This window comes from Carcharodon carcharias, chromosome 12 (genome assembly GCF_017639515.1).
Source record: "Carcharodon carcharias isolate sCarCar2 chromosome 12, sCarCar2.pri, whole genome shotgun sequence".
Lineage (NCBI taxonomy): Eukaryota > Metazoa > Chordata > Chondrichthyes > Lamniformes > Lamnidae > Carcharodon > Carcharodon carcharias.
Genome location: NC_054478.1, coordinates 143,710,047 through 143,730,051, shown reverse-complemented (window position 1 = coordinate 143,730,051; position 20,005 = coordinate 143,710,047). Strand labels below are relative to the sequence as shown.

At 46.6% G+C, this 20,005-nt stretch overlaps 1 protein-coding gene across 1 annotated transcript in view; it reads left to right on the top strand.

Moving 5' to 3' along the window:
* Window positions 1–20,005, top strand: part of ube2f (ubiquitin-conjugating enzyme E2F (putative)) — a 179,205-nt gene that overhangs the window by 67,810 nt on the left and 91,390 nt on the right. The window contains exon 4 of the mRNA XM_041200601.1: window positions 8,527–8,592. Within this exon, the coding sequence (XP_041056535.1) occupies window positions 8,527–8,592 (66 nt within the window). The remainder of the gene's footprint in view (window positions 1–8,526; window positions 8,593–20,005) is intronic.

Here is a 20,005-nt window from a genome sequence, read left to right as displayed (position 1 = left end):
AGGCGATCCCAAATAAGGGGGTGGGGCAGAAAGAGGTTCCAGAAGAAGGTCAGGTAAAGGGCAAGGACAGAGATCAGGAACAGATCCTGTTAAGTAAAGTTGAGAAAAAGGAGCAGAGCAATAGGCTCCGAATTAAAGCGAGAGAGCTGTGGGGAGCAGACTTGAAGCGAAGTGGGTTCGAAAGAGGCACTGAAGATCTGAGGAGGCAACTGATGGTTGGTGACTCCTTATGTGGACCTTTGGAGCAGTGGTATTCTATTTGAGATGGCCGAATGTCTGAAAGAGTGCTTGGACGGTGAAGTGTGGGTGTACATGGATCCAGGAGAAAACAACCTCAGAAGGCGAGATGGAAACACTTGGGGTGAATCTTAGTTGAAGCCGTCCAAGTGGGAGCGAAGTTTGGAGAGAATTCCAAAGTGAGTTCTTCAAGCATGGTGATTGTGAAAGACAGAGTTTCTGTGAGACCGGTTGCCTCACAGTATATCAAGCGCCTGGGTGGCTCGTTGAGAAATCCGTGGGGTGGAATCCAAGCAGATTTTCACTAAGCGTGGTAGCAGCTGGGTAAAACAAACGCTTTACCCACTGGCCGTAATGTTGGCTTTTCACAGCGTAACGCGCTGCATTATTTATGCATTCCCGGGAAATAAGCTGTTTCCATGGCGGGTGGGATCTCATTCGCCCGCCACGCCATCACCTCACCGCTTCATCATGCTGGGCACCATGTTTAAAGTCCAGCTGCACGCAAACCTCTCAGTGCTTCTACCCATGACTGCTGCAAAGAAGACATGGCCCCGAAAGTCGAAGACTGCAACCCCCAAGTTCAATGACTTGTCCCTTGAGCACCTTTCGGACACACTGGAGGCTCTCCTTCATGTCCTCTACTCCCACTCTGGCTGCAGGATGTGCAGCAGCCTCACTAATCCGGCTTGGGAGGCAGGGGCAGCAGTGGTCAATGCCAATGCCCTTCAAAAGAGGACCCAGTGCCACAAGAGGATGAATGATCTCCTCCATTCCACCAGGGTAAGTCACTCTTCTCATCACTCTCAACTCACACACGCTCAAATCCATCACACATCCACAGGGCCCTCACTCACTACCGGTTCAAGGGACATCACCATTCACTCTCTCTCTCACACACACCTTCATTTGTCCTCATCCCGTCCATGGGACCACTCACTACCCACACGTGCCAGGAGTTCAGGATTTTGACCCAGCAACAGAAACTGAATGGCAATATATTTCCAAGTCAGGATGGTGAGTGACTTGGAGGGGAACTTCCAGTTGGTGCTGTTCCCATCTCTCTGCTGAGTCCGAGTCAGGTGACGAGCATCTGGACTTGATCATGTCACAGTTGCTGGGGCTGCAAAGGCAAGCTCGGGAACATCAGGAAGGGATGTTCACTGCACTCCTCAGATTGCAAGGCACGATGGAGGAGTCCGTCCGCCTTCAGTCTGAGGTGATAGTGCCAGCATGCCAGCACACCGAGGTCCACACTAGTATGATGGCGGCTGCCACGGAGACCTTGGTCAAGAACGTCGCTGCTGCACTGCTGTGTGGGTTCAACTCCATCATTGACGCCATAGTTGGTCTCGTGTATGCGAGAGGGGTGTGGGGCAGCTCGATCTCACCCTGGCTACACCTTCTCCTCAAGGAGTCTTCCAGGGGCTCTTGGGCACTTATAGAAAGAAGGAGGATCAGCAGGTGTGCCCCTCCAGGGCCTTCCACCCAGGTGACTCCAGGAGTGTCCAGCCCATCCTAATCCCCTCTTCCTGCAACTTCAGCAGCTCCAGCTCCACAGGCCGAGGAGGGTGCCACTGCCACACAGCAGGACCCTGAAAGCAGGCTGGAGTCCTCCAGTTCTCCCCCCCACCCCAGAGGGCGCCGGCCTTGGTCATCACAGAAGGCGTAGTAGTCAGCAGGCTCCCTCCACCTCCGCTGTGGATGTCTGAGCAGCACCAAGACATAGCGGCAGGGTTAGGATGTAAGAAGATATAGTTGTACAGCCTGAGCACGGGCGTTAATCAGTTGTATATACTATTCACTATTGTCAATAAACTCCAAAAAATGTCTCTCCTTCCTATGGCTGCTTGTTCTGATGAGCAATGCTTGTGTCACTCAGATGTGAAACCTTTCTGCACAAGATAAAGGCAGGTGTCTCAGTCCAGGGCCTCTTCCCTGTGCTTTGTGTGGTCTCCAGACCTAAGTGATGGTCTGGCCTCCCACTCGTTGGATGCATTACTGATGCCTGCACCTCGACGGTGCTTGTCATTGCTGTCAGAATGTTGTGGGCAGGCATCCCAGAATTCCATCAAAATATCTCTGTGTGCTCTCAGCATCTTTAAGGTGGGGCTAACCCCCATCTCTTCAGCATCTGTGACCAGTGATGCTGTGCCCCTGAAGGACTCAAGTGCTGAAGGTAGACAAAGGATCAGATGTTTTTAAAGTTTCATGCTGCGTCTCTATGATATGACCCTGATCACAGAGAGCAAATGAGCTGCCCTCAGCCAGACAGGAGTCAGACATTCACAGAGGCTGTGTGAAGATCTATGGAGTGTTCCTACTGCATGTCGTCATCATCCTCCTGCAATCGAGTGACTATTAGGGCCTCCACTGTGTTTTCATGACAGGAGCATTCTCACAGAGGGTATGTGCGCTGCTATAAGCCATACTGGAGTCAAACATTCATAGGTGCAATATGAAGATCTAATGTGTCTCCTCAGTGCGTGCCAGCATCATCATCCAGAAACCTAGCAGCAATAAGGGCCTCCTGAGCATGCTTGCCTCATCTGGCCAGTGCGAGGGCCTCATCTCTGTCGGCGTTGCCTTCAAAGTCCTCACCCTCATCCCCATCGCCATTGTCCTCACCAGAGGAGACCTCCAGTTCTCCATCTCCTCCTCAGCCAGCTCTTCTCCCCATTGTGGTGTTGTAAAGGGCGCAGCAGATGACGATGATGCGTGACACCCTCTGCGGATTGTATTGCAGGGCTCCACCAGACCAGTCCAATCCAGGCACCGGAATCTCATTTTCAGCATCCCAATGGTCTGCTCCTCCAAGTTGTGAGCTGCAGCAATAAACCTCATTATACCTTTGCTCTGCTGCAGTCTGAGGCTGCCACGTGGTTATCATCAGCCACCTCCTCTGCAGGTTGCCTTGTCCCCGAGGAACCATCCCTGCAGCTTCTGTGGAGCCTGGAAAACTTCAGAGATCTGTGACCGACTGAGAATGTGTCATTCATGTCATCAACAAAAACTGAAAGGAATTTAGGAGACCGATCAAAATCAACCCATCGAATTCTGTACTCTGGAATTGATGCTATTGAACTGTTTTATCCCACCCTTAAAATCCATGTTTTTGCATGTCTTATGTGTTTTGTATAGGGATTTAAGAAGAGGTAGAGTTTAGATTATGGAGTTAGAAATTAGCAGTTCATATTTCTTTCTTTTGCCACTGGTTAATGACAGTTTGTTCAATAAACAGTTATTTATTTATTAAGTTTACAAGTCTGGTGCTTGTATTCTGTTAACCTAAATTAAACAAGTAGAATTGGGACAATCTGGTGGCTTGATCAAACTTTTTTAACATTTGTCGCAGCTCAGGGAACAGTGAGGTTTGATATTACAGCGCGCTATCCCCAGAGAGTCACGACAGAGTGGAGGATTGTGATATCCCACAGCGATCACCTGTGGAGCCCTGAAAGGAGCCACTGATGTAGAAATTGTACGCCGCTGTCACTTTCACGGCCACTGGCAGTGGATGCCCTCCATGTCTCTGTAGCGCCAATTCCTGCAGTAGCTGGCAAACTTGAATGACCAGTTCTCTAAACATACAGTCTTCGGCGACATTGATTCTCGGTCATCTGCAGGACCAAAAAGCGGCGTCTGTAGATCCTGGCTCTAGCTAGGCGCCGACCAGCAATGGCTCACTGTGGCTCTTCAATGGTGTGTGCGAGAGCCCCAGCAGATATGCAGATGTATTACAGTGAGGTTCCCAACGTCCGTTGGCGGGAAACACAGCCCGCCATCGGTGAGCGGAGCGAACAAGCACGAGCTGGTTTCACTATGTCGTGAAGCCGATTTTCGTCCTTCTCGCTATATTGTCCGCTCACACCACCGAACATGCCCAATGGAGAATCCCGGCCATAGGACCTGCTTTGGTCGCATCTGTCATTTACTTTGGAGTGTGGTGTGTCTGTCCACGGTTTTCTAGTCGATTTCACATGTACTCCATGCTTACCCTAAGTATAAGACAGAACAATTTAACTTATCTATCCAAATTTTTGTGTGTCTGTAAAGAGAGAGCTGGGTGAAGGAATAGTGAATATTTGAATCATTTTCTAGTGTTTGTACTGAGATCTTTTTAACCTTTTTGTCTGTTGTGATATAGTTTATTCAATAAATATTTTATTCTTTGTTAAAAGTCCATCAAGGGACTCCTGTGAATCCGTTCAGTAACTTACCTCCATGGTTTCTTAAGTAAAAAGAAAAATTAGAATCTGTCAAGCCACGTTTCACTCTGCAATAATAACAAGAAATTATTGGCCAGTTAGCCTAACACCTGTCATAGGGAAAATGCTTGAATCTATTAATAGAGGTAGCAGCAGGGCCATTTAGAAAATTTTAATACAATCAGGCAGAATCAATATGTCTTTAAGAAAGGGAAATCGTTTTTGACTCATTTATCCGAGCTCTTTGAGGATGTAATAAACAGGGTAGATAATGTAGATGTGGTGCATTTAGATTTTCAAAAGGCATTTGATAAAGTGACACAAAAGGTTACTACACAAGATGAGCTCATGGGGCGCTGGGGGTAACATACTAGAATGGATAAAGGATTGGTTAGCCAACAGGAAACAAAAAATCAGGATAAATGGGTCGTTTTCATGTTGGCAAACTGTTACTAGTGGAGTGCCACAGAGATCAGTGCTGGGGCTTCAACTGTTTACAATCTATATTAACAGCCTGGCTGAGGGAACTGAATGTATGATAGCTAAATTTGCTAATGATACAAATATGGGTAGGAAAGCAAGTTGTGAGGAGGACAAAGTCTACAAAGGTTAAGTGGATGGGCAAAAATTTTGGCAGATGGAGTATAATGTGGGAAAATGTAGGCTTGTCCACTTTGGCAAGTAGAATGGAAAAGCAGAATATTATTTAAAACAAGAGAGACTGCAGAATGCTGCACTACAGAGGGATCTGGGTGTCCTGGTACTTGAATCACAAAAAGTTAGCATGCAGGTACAGCAAGTGATTTGGGAAGGCAAATGGAATGTTGTAATTTATTGAAAGGGGAGTGGAGGATAAAAGTAGGGGAGTTTTACTGTGGCTGTACAGGGCATTGGTTAAACCACACCTGGTGTACTGAGTACAATTTTGGTCACCTTACTTAAGGAGGGCTATACATGCAGTGGAAGCAGTTCAGAGTAGGTTTGCTGGCCCGATTCCTGGGACGGAGGGGTTTTCTTTTATGAAAAGTTGAGCAGAGTTAGATCAATGCTCATTGGAGTTCAGAAGAATGAGAGATGGTCTCATTGAAATATAAAGATTCCCAAGCTACTTGACAGGGTGGATGCTGGGAGAATGTTTCTAGGAGATGTAGTTTAAAAATAAGGGTCTTCCATTTAAGACAGATGAGGTATTTTTTTCTCTCCAAGAGCCATGAGATTTTGAAATTCTCTTCCCCAGGGAGCAGTGGAGGCTGGGTCATTGAATATATTCAAGGCTGTTAGATAAATTTTTGATTGACAGGAGAATCAAGGTTAAGGGGGGACAGGCAGGAAAGAGGAGTTAAGACTACAACCAGATCAGCGATGATCTTATTGAATGGCAGAGCAAGTTTGATAGGTCAGATGGCCTACTCCTCCTATTTCTTATGATCTGTGTTCTTAAAGATGAGTGGATATGGTCATCAAGAGACTTGAGAAATTTGGGCTTTTATCAGCAGTGCTGTTGAAATTATAGGTTGACTTGAAAGAGGTCTTCAAGAATGCTTAGTTATTAAGAGTGCTTGGTTACAGTTGCACAGGTGCTGTCTGTCCTGTTTATCTTAACTCAGATAACAGTAATATAAAGCCTAAAAGGTGAACTTTAGGCAGATATTCCTTTCTAAGAACATTGCAGCTAAGTCTCGTTCATCCACGTTGTCAAGTTCATGTTTCCAATGGAATCCCTGATTAGAAATGAAGAGTATTAACGTGGCAATTTTTGTTTCCTGTTCCAGTAAACAACTGTTGCGGTACAATAATATGTTTGCCTAAATCTTGTGCACTTCTCATTTAAGAATGTGCAGTTTCTTCCACTGTTACCCCCAGGAGTGGGTCTCGTGACCTGTTGCCACATCCATTACCTCGGCATTACATTTGGGGCTGGTCTTTTAGATCAGAGAGGCCCCACCATTTCCTCATCGTGAGCTTTACGAGCATATGAAAAGGAGGCGTGTGCTAGATAAGTTTTGCAAACATTTTCATCAGCCTCTAAGCAAAAACAGTGGACCCCTCCCAGAGGGATAGCCAATGCAATCAGTTGCGCCACTTAGCTCCTGGGAAAATGCTGGATTACCATTTTTACATCAGCTATTACTGGTTATTATATTTTCATTGCTAATAAAGAAGTTTCCCACAACAGATTTGTGACTTTCAGGACACCGCATCCCCATTTTGTTAGTGGTATTTTTCACTTAAGGGGAGGATGTGGTCCACGGGTTGATCGCTTTTGCCATGGCCTCTGAGACTTGCTTGCTCTTTCAGTTTGTTTTCCCTGTTTAATACAGTCAATGATCTAACAGCCTTTATTTGAGGAGTTCTTGCAAAATAAGTTTTTTAATGATAAAGTTTCTAAAGCCTGATGGCTGACTTCCTCAAAGTGTGTGGTCATAATGTCTGTTTTCAGATCAGACAGGTTTCATTGCAGAGTATGAGGGAAGTCAATAAAAATCTGATGTCTTTCAATTCTTTCCCAACCTTATTTATAAAACTCGACCCATTTTACAGTTTTATCTCCCTGCATCGTGCTTTCAAGAAATAGCGTATTTGACGTAAAAACAGAAAAGGTTGGCAGCAGTTAATGAGAGAGAAATCAAGTAAATGTTTCGGGTCAAAGACCTTTCTTCAAAACTGGGATGTACTTGACCCCTTAGTTCACCCTGTTCATCCACACCCTTTAGTGTCGATCCAATGAGTGTGCACGCTGATTCCTTGTATTTCCCCCCCAAAATGCCAAAATGACTTATCCACATTAAACTGCATCTGCCTGCTGTCTGCCTCCCTTAGGTTTTACAGGTCTTCTCACTGTTGGCCAAATCTCCTTTTGTGTCATCAGTGTATTTTGAAATTGTAAAAGCAAAATACTGCAGATGCTGGAAACCTGAAATCAAAACAGAAAATGCTGGAAAAATTCAGGTATGACAGCATTTGTGGAGAGAGTGAGTTAAAGTTTCGAGTCTGTATGACCCTTCTTCAGAGCTCTGAAGCTCTCAAGTCTCAAGAATATTCTGATGCAGCTATCAGGGCTCAATGACTGATCCATTCAGAGCTCTAACATATGCAGAACTAATTCATTTTCTTCAGTTACCTCTAATAGTTGTTTATACCTTTGTCTAGCACATCTACATTCTGATTTCCAGCATCATCTGTTTAAAAAAAAAAATTAATATTAAATTTTTGTTTAATATTTCTACCATGCCATTTCCCTCCACAGTTAGACTCCCTCCTTCAGCCCTGAGAGCTTTTCGTGCTGTGCCTCCCTTTTAACTCTGAGACTAGCTTTAACCTTTATTTATAGTCCTCTGTTCATTTCTGCCCTCTTAAGAATATATTTATCTTCCAGTCGATCCTTCTTGTGTTTAAAGATTCTCCATTGCCAGTTCATCATCTAACTATTCTAAGCGGTAATTTGGAACAGAGCCTTTATCTTTCTTGGTTCTGCCTTTTCTCAGCCCAGCACTCTTATTATTGACACTTACTCCTTTTCTAGTCTTAAGTGTTGTGGTCAAAAGCTCTCTATTGTTTTCTTTTTGTCTTGGGTTATTCATCCCATTTGATTTCCCAGAAATAAAGGCCATGCTTTGCCATTAGATCCAAATGATTACATTATCCTTGTACATGGCTTCACTGTCAGGCCCATGGCTTGCCAGCTAAATGCTGCCATGTCTTTGCCTTATATTAGATTGGTTGATAATGGCTTACTTTGTAAGTAATGCTCTGGTGGTTTAAACTCATTATTATAGGCCAGTTTGTGGCTGATAATTTGTGTTCTGTCTTTTTCAAAATGTAGATAAATAGTACCGAAAAAGACAGATTTTAAGAACACGCTCAACGAATAACCTCACTGCCCAGGAATAGAGACAGGCAGATTGAGATCAATGAAAATGCAACTGAATCATGCAATTGGAGGTTTAGGTACTAGAGGGAGGAGCTTGGATGGAAAGTAACGTATCAGATGGATGGGTTTGTACTCCTGGTCTTTACTACTTTTTGTTCTTAGTGCTGACACTATTTGCATTCACTCCATTTATTGGTTTTATCTCTGCAGGCACGTGTAAACTGGATTTCCCTGATGCAGACAAACTTTATTCCTTCCAGCTGAATGTCATGCCAGGTAACTTTACTAACCTGATAATTGAATTGCTTGACCGGGGTATAGAAACAATTAAGACCACATGAATTCTGTGGTGGTGTTGCAGAATAAATCCTGGCATGTGTGTTTGTGCAGCAATCTGGCTACTTCACTGCCATAAAGTGTGCAGTATGTCATGGTGCTTAATTGAAAGGAGAAGCTGATTTATTCAAGATAATAAAGCTTGCGCCACTGATTCAGAAGGTTGTGGGTTCAAGTCCCACTCCAGAGACTTCACATAAACTAGGCAGATACTCTCCGTGCAGTACCGAGGGACTGCCACACTCTCGGAGATGCCATCTTTCAGGTGAGACGTTAAAGCAAGCTCTGTCTTCCCTCTCGGGTGGATGTAAAAGATCCCTTGGCATTATTCAAAGAAGGACATGGGAGTTCTCCTGGTATCCAGGGCGATGTTTATCCTTCAACTAACACCGTCACAGACTATCTACATTGAACAGTGACTGCACTTCGAAAGGTACTGGCGGTAAAAACGTTCTTGTGCGTCCTGGTGTTATGGGAGTTGCAATGCGGTTGCAAGTGCTTTTTATTTTTATAAAGACTCTCGATAGTTAAATGCACTGCCAAAACCTTGACTTTGTATCCTAGCTTACACTGAGTTTGCTGTTTTCAGCCTGTGACAACCTGAACACCACACTGTGGTGCTCCGACAAAACCTTAGTGGCTTCAGAAGAGGCCAAAGAAAAGATTGTATTGCAGGACATAGCACCTGGTAAAAGGGATTAAGAAACTGACCCAGCGATTGGGAGCTGGCCCAGGGATTGGGAGTTGTCTAGGCATTGATGCTGGTGCCCGCATCTGGGCATTGACGCTGTTTACTTTCTCCGGCTTGTTGCAAGAAGACTGCAAAGCATTTCAAGGTCTTCTGCCAATAGTCACCTTGGAGAGGCCTTCAGCAGAGATCCCCATGTGCTTTTACAAGACGTGCAGAACATGATATCCCAGTAGCTTGAAGAGAAGCGTTTTCATAAGAAGAATACGTAGGTGCTGGGGTCAGGGCAATTATTGATTGATATAAGCTAAGGATCGCCTCATGGCTTGTGCAGTGAATGATAATAGAACATTGCAGGTGGGTGTAGGCTGATAGCGAAGACAGCTCTGCTGTTACAGGCTGTATATGTAGGAGATTTAATATCAGGGTCACTGCTATGAAATTGTTGCCATGATTACGCAACAATCTTTCATTAAGCACTGTTTCTGTCCTCGTTAATCTTATCTCAGCTATGGCTGTTGCTATTCTTGTAATTACCCAACAGTAATAAGTGCTGATCCTGAAGCAATGTGAGGAGCTGTGTCAATGCCTATAGATTAAGAGGAGGCGTGTTTGTGCTTTAGAATGGGACGAAATGAACTTGTCAGTTGATCAGGTACACTTTTTTGTGCTTTTTGGATGGGAGGTTTTGTGTTTCTGGTTTCGTCTGGGGTTGGGGGAGGTGTTCTTGTGTTTTTTGGGTGTAAACTCCCTCTAAATTTTCTTCCTACTGGGCAGGTAACAAATTCCTCTGAGCATTGCATCTTTGTCCATGGGAAGCTTACGTTCATACAAGTCCCTTTCCTTAATGGTCTCGTACACCTTCCGCCTCTCAATGGTCTCATTCCATCACTCCTCTTAACAGTCATGTCATAATTCTACTCTCTCATGTTCCAAACTGCCTCTCCTGTCAGTGATCCCATCTCCTTTTTCTTCTCACACCTCTTCTTCCCCCCTTCGCCTGTTCCATCCCACTCCCAGTCCCACCCCAACACCTCCCGTTTTCCACCCCCCACCCCTCCGCTCCCCTCCAATCCCCCGGCCCGCCCCATTCAAACCCCCCCGGGCACGTCACCTTCCACCCCTTCCCTCGCCTGTCACCTCCAACCCCTTCCCCTGTGTGTCATCTTTCGCCCCTTACCCTCCTTGTTACCCCTTCACCCATGCATCACCTTCCACCCCTTGCCAAATGCCTCGCCTTCCACTCCTTCCACCTCCCTTCAAAGGGGTGGGGGGGGTGGGGGGGGGGAGGAAAGAGGCGTGTCCTCTTCCACATCGGCATTCATTATGCACTCTCCGTTTCTTCATGCATCCCATATCTGAGCTGTTAGCACCCCTTTCACAACATAAAGGCTAGCACTTTCAGGAGTGTCAATGAAATGTGAAAGGATTGAGGAAATGTGCGCAGATTGAAAGTCTAATCTTAGATCATAAACAACCATAAAGATCCCATCGCCTTGCCAAACGGGGAAACGAAACTCTCAGAATAAATTTTCTTGTCCAGGTGGCCAATTTCATCACTGACTCTGTTTAACTGGCCACATTTGACCATGCCTGCTGGGTTTGATTAGTTGCTGCTGGACTTCTAAGTCAAGTCCTGAGAGCTGCTGAACAGAGAGCACTCCTGTGTCTCGTTCTAATCCAGGGATAGAAATCAGATGCCCCGTGGGTCCCAGAACTTTAATACGGCTCAGAGTCTCCCTTCCTCTCCCCATCACAGGCCAGCAGCTACTGGAGAATTTTCCAAGTCTCTGCCTTTCCAACATCCCTTGACCAATGAACCTGGAGTGCTCTTGCTTGAAGCTATGTCTCTTATTGATGCTCTGAGGCTTTGTCCAGCTCATCGTCTCCCCCACTTCTCACTATACACTGTTCCCCTCTTAGTACCGTATTTGACTCTAAGATGAGCTTCTGACCACATATCCACACCATCACTGAGACTGCCTATTTCCACTTCTGCAACATGGGTCTGGTTTACCCCATGCCTCAACTCATCTGCTGCTGAAACCTTCATCCCTGTCTTTGTTACCTGTTGCCTTGAATGTTCCAACATGCTCCTAGCCAGTCTCTTGCCTTTTCCCCTCCTTCCATTAACTTGAGGTTGTTTAAAACTCGGCTGCCCCCATATCCTAACTCGCACCAAGTCCCGTTCACACATCATCCCTGTGCTCGCTGATCTGCATTGGCTTCAAGTCTGGCAAAGCCATGATTTGAAAATTCAAACCTCTTCTTAAAATCCCTCTTTAGTCTTGCTCCTTCCTATCCTGTAACCTCCTCCAGCCCTTCAACCCTCCAAGAGCTCTGTGTTCCTCCAACTCGTGTATCCACCACTCCCTTTGTCCCACCATTAGTGTCCCACCCATCTGTAGAATTTCCTCCAACCCTGCAAACCCTCTGAGATATCTTTGCTCCACGATTAGCAGCCTTCAGCTGCCAGGACTTCAAGCTCTGTAATTCCCTACCTAAACCCTTTTACCTTTCTACCTCTTTCTTTAAGACAGCCCTTAGAACCTAACTAGTGTTTGGTCCCTTGCTCAGATATCCCCTCCTGTGGCTCAATGTCAAATTTTGTTTGAAAACACTCCTTAGAATGTTTTACTATGTTAAAGGCACTATACAAGTTGTTCTTGCTGCTGAACACTTACACCATCACCTGGTGTGCTGCCTTGGGATATAATAAGTGTGCATATTCCTAGATACACCGTGCACACATTCCTGTATATGTTGCCATGCACATTATGAACATTCCCATTGGGTCCAAGCATGGACTACACAGCCACCTTATAAGCCCCACTACCCCAGCACAGTTTACAGAGTCCCAGACCTAGAAGGTGAATGCTTATTGCCTATTTAATAGTGACAAATGTAAGGTCCTGCAATTTAGTGAATAAGTAGCTCATCTGGTTGCACACCACTGGGATATTAATTAACATGCAGCCAGCAAAGGATCTATGACCGCATATTTGAAATGCAAAGATGCAAATAGAATATGTGGGTGTATGACTCATTCAACAGAGTAAAAGGCTAGGAAATTGGAATGGTGACCACACTGAGTGCTGCACAGTTTACTTAACTGACACTAGAAAGGGTACAAGCAAGGGCAGAGGGAGTTAGCGGATAATGAATAATCTGCAAAGACAAGGGCTAAGTGACACCAAGATGCAACAACAACAACTGGTATTTATACAGCACCTGTAAAGTAATAAAACGCCCTAAGGCATTTCAAAGGAGTCCGCTTAACATTGGTAAATGGGAACTTTCTACAAGTCATAATGGTTGAATTATGAAAGCCCTCTCCTGTTATTTCAAAATTGGTTTTTGCTTTTAGAATTCAACTTATGCAGTCGATTTAATAGACAGTCTGAATAAACCAATACAGGAGACAATTTTAGCTTAATTTCAGTTCAAATGGTCAGATCTTGAATATTGTGTATGAATTTTCAATCCACACGCACTGCTGCAGAAACTATGTATGTGCAGGGCGCAGAAGCTGTATACATTTACAAGAAGGCCAAAGCTTTGGCCTTGTATTTAACTCTGGAGGCCTGAGCACAACAATCTAGACTGACACTCCAGTGTGGTATTGAGGGGAGCGCTGCATCACTAGAGGAGCCACCTTTCAGACTCAATGTTAAAATAATGCCTCCTCTGCCATCTCGGGTGGGTGTAAAGGATCTCCTCACACATTCAAAGAAGAACAGGGGAGTTCTCCCCAGTCCCCTGCCAATCTTTACTTCTCAACCAACATCACTAAAGACAGATTATCTGGTCAACATAATGTTGCTGTTTGTGGGAGCTTGCTTTGTACAAACTGGCTGCTGCATTTCCTACATTACCACAGTAACTATGCTTCAATAACACTTAACTGGCTCTAAAGTGCTTTAAACATCCTGTGGTTGTGCAAGTGCTCGAAAAATACAAGCCTTTCTTTAATTGCAGCCCTGGATTTGAGGTTTGTTGAAAAACGCCACATTGGGACATCTTAAAATAACTTCTATTAATATTAATGCAAGGCCAAGGATGCTGTTGTTGTTGTTTTGGATCATTACCTCTAGACTTGACTATTGCAACGCACTCCTGGCTGCTTTCCCACACGTTACCCTCCGTAAGTTTGAAACTGTCGAAAACTCTGCCCATGTTTTAACTCACAGTAAGTCCCATTCCCCTATCATCCCTGTGCTCACAGACCTGCCTTGGCTGCTGGTCAAGCAACACCTTGATTTTAAAATTCCCATCCTTGTTTTCAAATCCCTCCATGGCTTTGCCCCCACCCCCCCCCCCCCCCCCTCCACCCACTTATCTTTGTAATCTCCTCCAGCCCCACACGCTCCAAGATCTCTGCACTCCTCAATTGCACCCCTTCTACATCCCTGCTTTTAATCACTCCACCATTGGTGGTTCTGCCTTCAGTTTCCTAGGCCCCCAAGCTCTAGAATACTCTCCCTACATCTCTCTACTTCTCTTTCCTCCTTTAAGATATTCCTTAAAACCTACCTCTTTGACCAAGCTTTTAGTCGTCTGACCTTATCTTCTAATGTATCATGCCTTGTTATATAATGTTGCTATGAAGTGCCTTGGGATGCTTGATAGCATTAAAGGTTCTTTATAATGTTAAAACCATGGACGGAACAGCAAAGATTCATTAAAGTGATATTGGGCATTTGAGGTTAAGAGTTATAGAGACAGGCTGTAAAAATTGTGGCTTTTTTCACCGGTTCAGGGAAGGTTAAGGGGAAGTCCAATTGGAAGTTTCAAAATTATTTACACGGTGACTGATTATCACTGACAAATGAAGGGAAAGATGGAAGAAATGCTTTCACACACAGTTATTATCATATTAGGGGCTATTGAGACAGAAACTGTGGCATAGTTTAAAAGAGAATTAGAGAGGGACTTGGAAAGGAAGAATATTTAAAGATAAAGTGATGGGGCAGGGAAATAGGGTCAGGCCAACAACTTCAGCTGAGATGCTATGACTGATGCAAGCACAAGAGACTGAATGGTCTGAATGTAATTTCCATCAATGGCACATGTGCAGTGCTGGAAAAGGCTTTGATAATCACTGACTCTGCTTGTATTAGCCAGCTTCACCATGCTGTTCCAACAGACGGTGCTCGCATGTACAATTGATTCTGCTTGCCGGCTGCAAATTAGATTTCCTGTTGAGTTGGGCTGTTGTTTGTTTCCAGGGAGTGGATTTATGTTGCAAATGAGTGACCGAGAGCAGCGAAAGAATTCAAACCGACTTTCTTGTTTTTCTACTCTGCTAAGCAAATGCTTGCGGAGTTAATGCGCTCAGTAATGATGCTGCAGTACTGCTGTCACTGAGATCTTCAGTACGAGAATTCCAAATAGTCTTCAACATACCCACACTGGAGTAGAATAACTAAATGCAACACCAGGTGTTTTTAAACTCCAGGGCTGGGCCATAGAGTACGCCGGGAGGGAGGGAGGGGGTAAAGAGTTGCATTTATATAGCGCCATTCATGAACACGGGACATCTCAAAGCATTTTGTAGTCAATAAAGTACTTTGGAAACTTAGTCACTGTTGAAATGCAGGAAACGCAGCAGCCGATTTGCACACAAACGACATTACGATAATGACCAGGTAATCCATTTTTGTGGTGTTGATGGAGTAATAAATATTGACGAGCGCATCAGAGGCAACTCCTTTGCTCTTTCACAAAATAGTGCCCTCGTATCTTTTACAGTCCCCCCAATAGGGCAGACAGGGCCCCGCTTTAACATCTCATCCAAAAGACAGCATCGGCAACAGTGCAGCACTTCTTCAGTACTGCACAGGCATGTCAGCCTAGATCCTATGCTCAAGTCCTAGGCTGGGACTTGAACCTACATCTTTCTGCCTCTGAGGTGAAAGTGTGACCAACTGAGCTAGAACTGACTGACTTTGGGATTGATTCCAGGCTATTGAGAGGATGTGGCAGTGGAATTAGTTTGGGATTGACTCAGAGAAATAGCGAGTAGGGCAGTAGAATTAGTTTGGGGTAGTTATAGCATTATAGAGAGATTGGGGCAAAGAGATTAGTTTGGAATTGATACAGGGATGTGGAGAGAGTGGGGCAGTAGGATTAGCTTGGGATTGACACAGAGAAATGGAGAGAGTAGGACAGTGGGATAGGTTGGCATTGAAACAGAGCTATAGGGAGAGTGCGGAGCAGTGGAACTAGTTTGGGATTACTAAAAGACTATGGGAAGAGTGTGGGATTAATGTTGGATATAGTGGCTACAGGAAAAATAGAGCAATGGGATTAATCTTGAGATTGCAGTGGCAATGAATTGGCACTGTGATGGGCTGAATGGCCTCCTGTGCTGTGCACCTCTACCTCTATAGTCTCTGGGTAATTAGAAAGTGGTTGCAGTTATTCCCCCAGAGAAGGGGGATAGGGACAGATCAAATATTCCATCGGTTGGACACAAGAGTGTTTAGGGCTGCAGATGTACTAGGATCAAGTATGTGAATCTTGAGAAAAACATTACACTTTGTGATTAGTGTAAGCACTGACGCAAGTGCTTCAAAACCCAGGGCTGTGAAATGTGAAATGCCAGTAATCCTACAATAAATCACAGTGAAATACTTTAATTATAAATAAAATTACATTATGCATCAGTCCAGGTCGTATTTGGGAGGTTGGTTTGGTTTCCATTTTTCAAATTAGCAATAGGTTGTCATAGCTAATAAGATCAACACTAGGACACAACAAACCTATCCCAGGAGAAATATATGTTTTTCTCTCTCTCTCAGCTTCTCCCTCTCTCCTTTCCTGGCCCCTGCCTGTTGACCAGATTTATTTTGACGTACTTTCTGCTGCTCATCACTATTCCCCAATATTTCAGTGATATTTGATTTAGTTTTTATCCCCAGTGTCTATCTTAGTCTCCGTATATATTGGCTGCGTTCACTTGTTTCCAGTTCTAGTGCTCTGTATCTCCCTGATCTCTTCTATTTTTTGCACGTATTGTGCTGGACTATTTATGTCAGAAGTGATACGCTGCACTTTCTGTATTTCGTGCAATCCTATTTATTTGGAGATGGCGTCAGTTAGATTTATTTTAATGTTGCCTCTCTCCCTGACTCTTTGGTGCTCACTGTCTGGCTTTTGGCTGAATTTCCTTTGTCGGTGGATTCTGGCTGGGCCACTCCAGCTGCCTCTTCTGGCTCTCCTCCCACCAGTGAAGATGCTCCTGCTTATAGCTAATTTAGTGATTAAGTGCTTTTCTCCCCATCTGGATGCTCGACATTGCACTTGATTGAACACTTCTCGCTCTTGCTGTTTTTGCTGTTAACTTCCAGGTCTGACTGGTGGTGACACCTGAATTGATTTTTCAGTACTGGAGAGACCTGTTCAAATGGGTTCGGCTTTGATATTTTTTTGTATCAGGAACGCCTGAGATAAGGACTTGTTCAAAAGGGGACAAAATTGGAAAATGGCTTTTTGCTGCTTGATTTAATTAACAGCTGAAATCTCTGCATTTGGTAGCATGGCCAAATGTTGGTAACACAGCGAGCTGCCCATAGGCCCAGGCTTATCCCCGAGGGAAGAGGGAGAATAGAATTGGGTAGGGAGTCTCTTCACACCAATCTGCTTTGCAGGACAGAAGCAGATCTTTTGCTCTGGGGAAGGGCATGGAGAAGGCAACAGTGACAGATACTTTTCCTTATTTATTCCAGATATTTTTGATCTACAGCAGAGTCGAGGGTTTTTTTTTGGGGGGGGGGGGGTGCGCCATTCAGGAAAATGGAGCTAAGGCCATAATCAGATCAGCCATGATCTTATTAAGTGGCAGAGCAGGCTCAATAGGCAATTGGTCTACTCCTGTTTCTTATGATCGGAGGGTGTCCCTGTGTAGAAGACTAACTATGACATTCCTGGGGTGGTGATCTGTTTTGCAAGAATTCTAAATCATACAATGCACACACAACAGAACTCTTCAGTGGATTAGATCGTTAATGTTGCTTGACAGTCCACCTAACTCAAAAGCTAATAGTATTCACAATGACGATTGTTATACCAAATGAATCAGGGAAGCAGGTTTAGGGAGAGCACAGAAGGAGCAGAGGCTACGCTGGGCTGTACAAGATTAGAGATGTTTGAACTCGCTCCTTTTTTTGCTTTTTCTCTGTCGAATCCGTAAACCCTTTTTTTTTCAAACCAGATGCTATTCATTTTAATTTGGGTGGAAAGTTTATTGAAATAGTTTTGTGATTTGTGGGGTTTTGAGAGGTGCCTGTAACCGTGATAAATAACATTGACAGCCTTTTATTAGCTGTTTAGTTTAAAATGTGGTACAAAGGGAACTGAGTGTCTCCATGTCTGGAAAGGTACAGAGCAAAAGCCCAAATAACAAAAACAAGTTGGCCAAATTATTTTTTCCCTGCCCCTACCTCCCTCTCTCGCACACTTTGTCTGTCTCTCTCTCCTCCTCCTCCTCGGCTTCTGTCTCTCTCTCTGTGTCCGTGTCTCTCTCTCTGTGTCCGTGTCTCTCTCTCTGTGTCCGTGTCTCTCTCTCTGTGTCCGTGTCTCTCTCTCTGTGTCCGTGTCTCTCTCTCTGTGTCCGTGTCTCTCTCTCTGTGTCCGTGTCTCTCTCTCTGTGTCCGTGTCTCCTCTCTGTGTCCGTGTCTCCCTCTCTGTGTCCGTGTCTCCTCTCTGTGTCCGTGTCTCCCTCTCTGTGTCCGTGTCTCCCTCTCTGTGTCCGTGTCTCCCTCTCTGTGTCCGTGTCTCCCTCTCTGTGTCCGTGTCTCCCTCTCTGTGTCCGTGTCTCCCTCTCTGTGTCCGTGTCTCCCTCTCTGTGTCCGTGTCTCCCTCTCTGTGTCCGTGTCTCCCTCTCTGTGTCCGTGTCTCCCTCTCTGTGTCCGTGTCTCCCTCTCTGTGTCCGTGTCTCTCTCTCTCTGTGTCCGTGTCCCCCTCTCTCTCTCTCTCTCTGTGTCGGTGTCCCCCCCTCTCTCTCTCTCTCTCTGTGTCGGTGTCCCCCCCTCTCTCTCTCTCTCTCTGTGTCGGTGTCCCCCCCTCTCTCTCTCTCTCTGTGTCGGTGTCCCCCCCTCTCTCTCTCTCTCTCTGTCGGTGTCCCCCCCTCTCTCTCTCTCTCTCTCTGTCGGTGTCCCCCCCCTCTCTCTCTCTCTCTCTGTCGGTGTCCCCCCCCTCTCTCTCTCTCTCTCTGTCGGTGTCCCCCCCTCTCTCTCTCTCTCTCTCTGTCGGTGTCCCCCCCTCTCTCTCTCTGTCCAGGTGTCCCCCCTCTCTCTCTCTGTCCAGGTGTCCCCCCTCTCTCTCTCTGTCCAGGTGTCCCCCCTCTCTCTCTCTGTCCGTGTCTCCCCCCTCTCTCTCTGTGTCCGTGTCTCCCCCCCTCTCTCTCTGTGTCCGTGTCTCCCCCCCTCTCTCTCTGTGTCCGTGTCTCCCCCCCTCTCTCTCTGTGTCCGTGTCTCCCCCCCCTCTCTCTCTGTGTCCGTGTCTCCCCCCCCTCTCTCTCTGTGTCCGTGTCTCCCCCCCTCTCTCTCTGTGTCCGTGTCTCCCCCCCTCTCTCTCTGTGTCCGTGTCTCCCCCCCCTCTCTCTCTGTGTCCGTGTCTCCCCCCCTCTCTCTCTGTGTCCGTGTCTCCCCCCCTCTCTCTCTGTGTCCGTGTCTCCCCCCTCTCTCTCTGTGTCCGTGTCTCCCCCCCTCTCTCTCTGTGTCCGTGTCTCCCCCCCTCTCTCTCTGTGTCCGTGTCTCCCCCCCTCCCTCTCTGTGTCCGTGTCTCCCCCCCTCTCTCTCTGTGTCCGTGTCTCCCCCACTCTCTGTCTCCGTGTCTCCCCCCCTCTCTCTCTGTCTCCGTGTCTCCCCCCCTCTCTCTCTGTCTCCGTGTCTCCCCCCCTCTCTCTCTGTCTCCGTGTCTCCCCCCCCTCTCTCTGTCTCCGTGTCTCCCCCCCTCTCTCTCTGTCTCCGTGTCTCCCCCCCTCTCTCTCTGTCTCCGTGTCTCCCCCCCCCTCTCTCTGTCTCCGTGTCTCCCCCCCCCTCTCTCTGTCTCCGTGTCTCCCCCCCTCTCTCTCTGTCTCCGTGTCTCCCCCCCTCTCTCTCTGTCTCCGTGTCTCCCCCCCTCTCTCTCTGTCTCCGTGTCTCCCCCCCTCTCTCTCTGTCTCCGTGTCTCCCCCCCCTCTCTCTGTCTCCCCCCCCTCTCTCTGTCTCCCCCCCCTCTCTCTGTCTCCCCCCCCTCTCTCTGTCTCCCCCCCTCTCTCTCTGTCTCCGTGTCTCCCCCCCTCTCTCTCTGTCTCCGTGTCTCCCCCCTCTCTCTCTGTCTCCGTGTCTCCCCCCTCTCTCTCTGTCTCCGTGTCTCCCCCCTCTCTCTCTGTCTCCGTGTCTCCCCCCTCTCTCTCTGTCTCCGTGTCTCCCCCCTCTCTCTCTGTCTCCGTGTCTCCCCCCTCTCTCTCTGTCTCCGTGTCTCCCCCCTCTCTCTCTGTCTCCGTGTCTCCCCCCTCTCTCTCTGTCTCCGTGTCTCCCCCCTCTCTCGTCTGTCTCCGTGTCTCCCCCCTCTCTCTCTGTCTCCCCCCCCTCTCTCTCTGTCTCCGTGTCTCCCCCCTCTCTCTCTGTCTCCCCCCCTCTCTCTCTGTCTCCCCCCCTCTCTCTCTGTCTCCCCCCC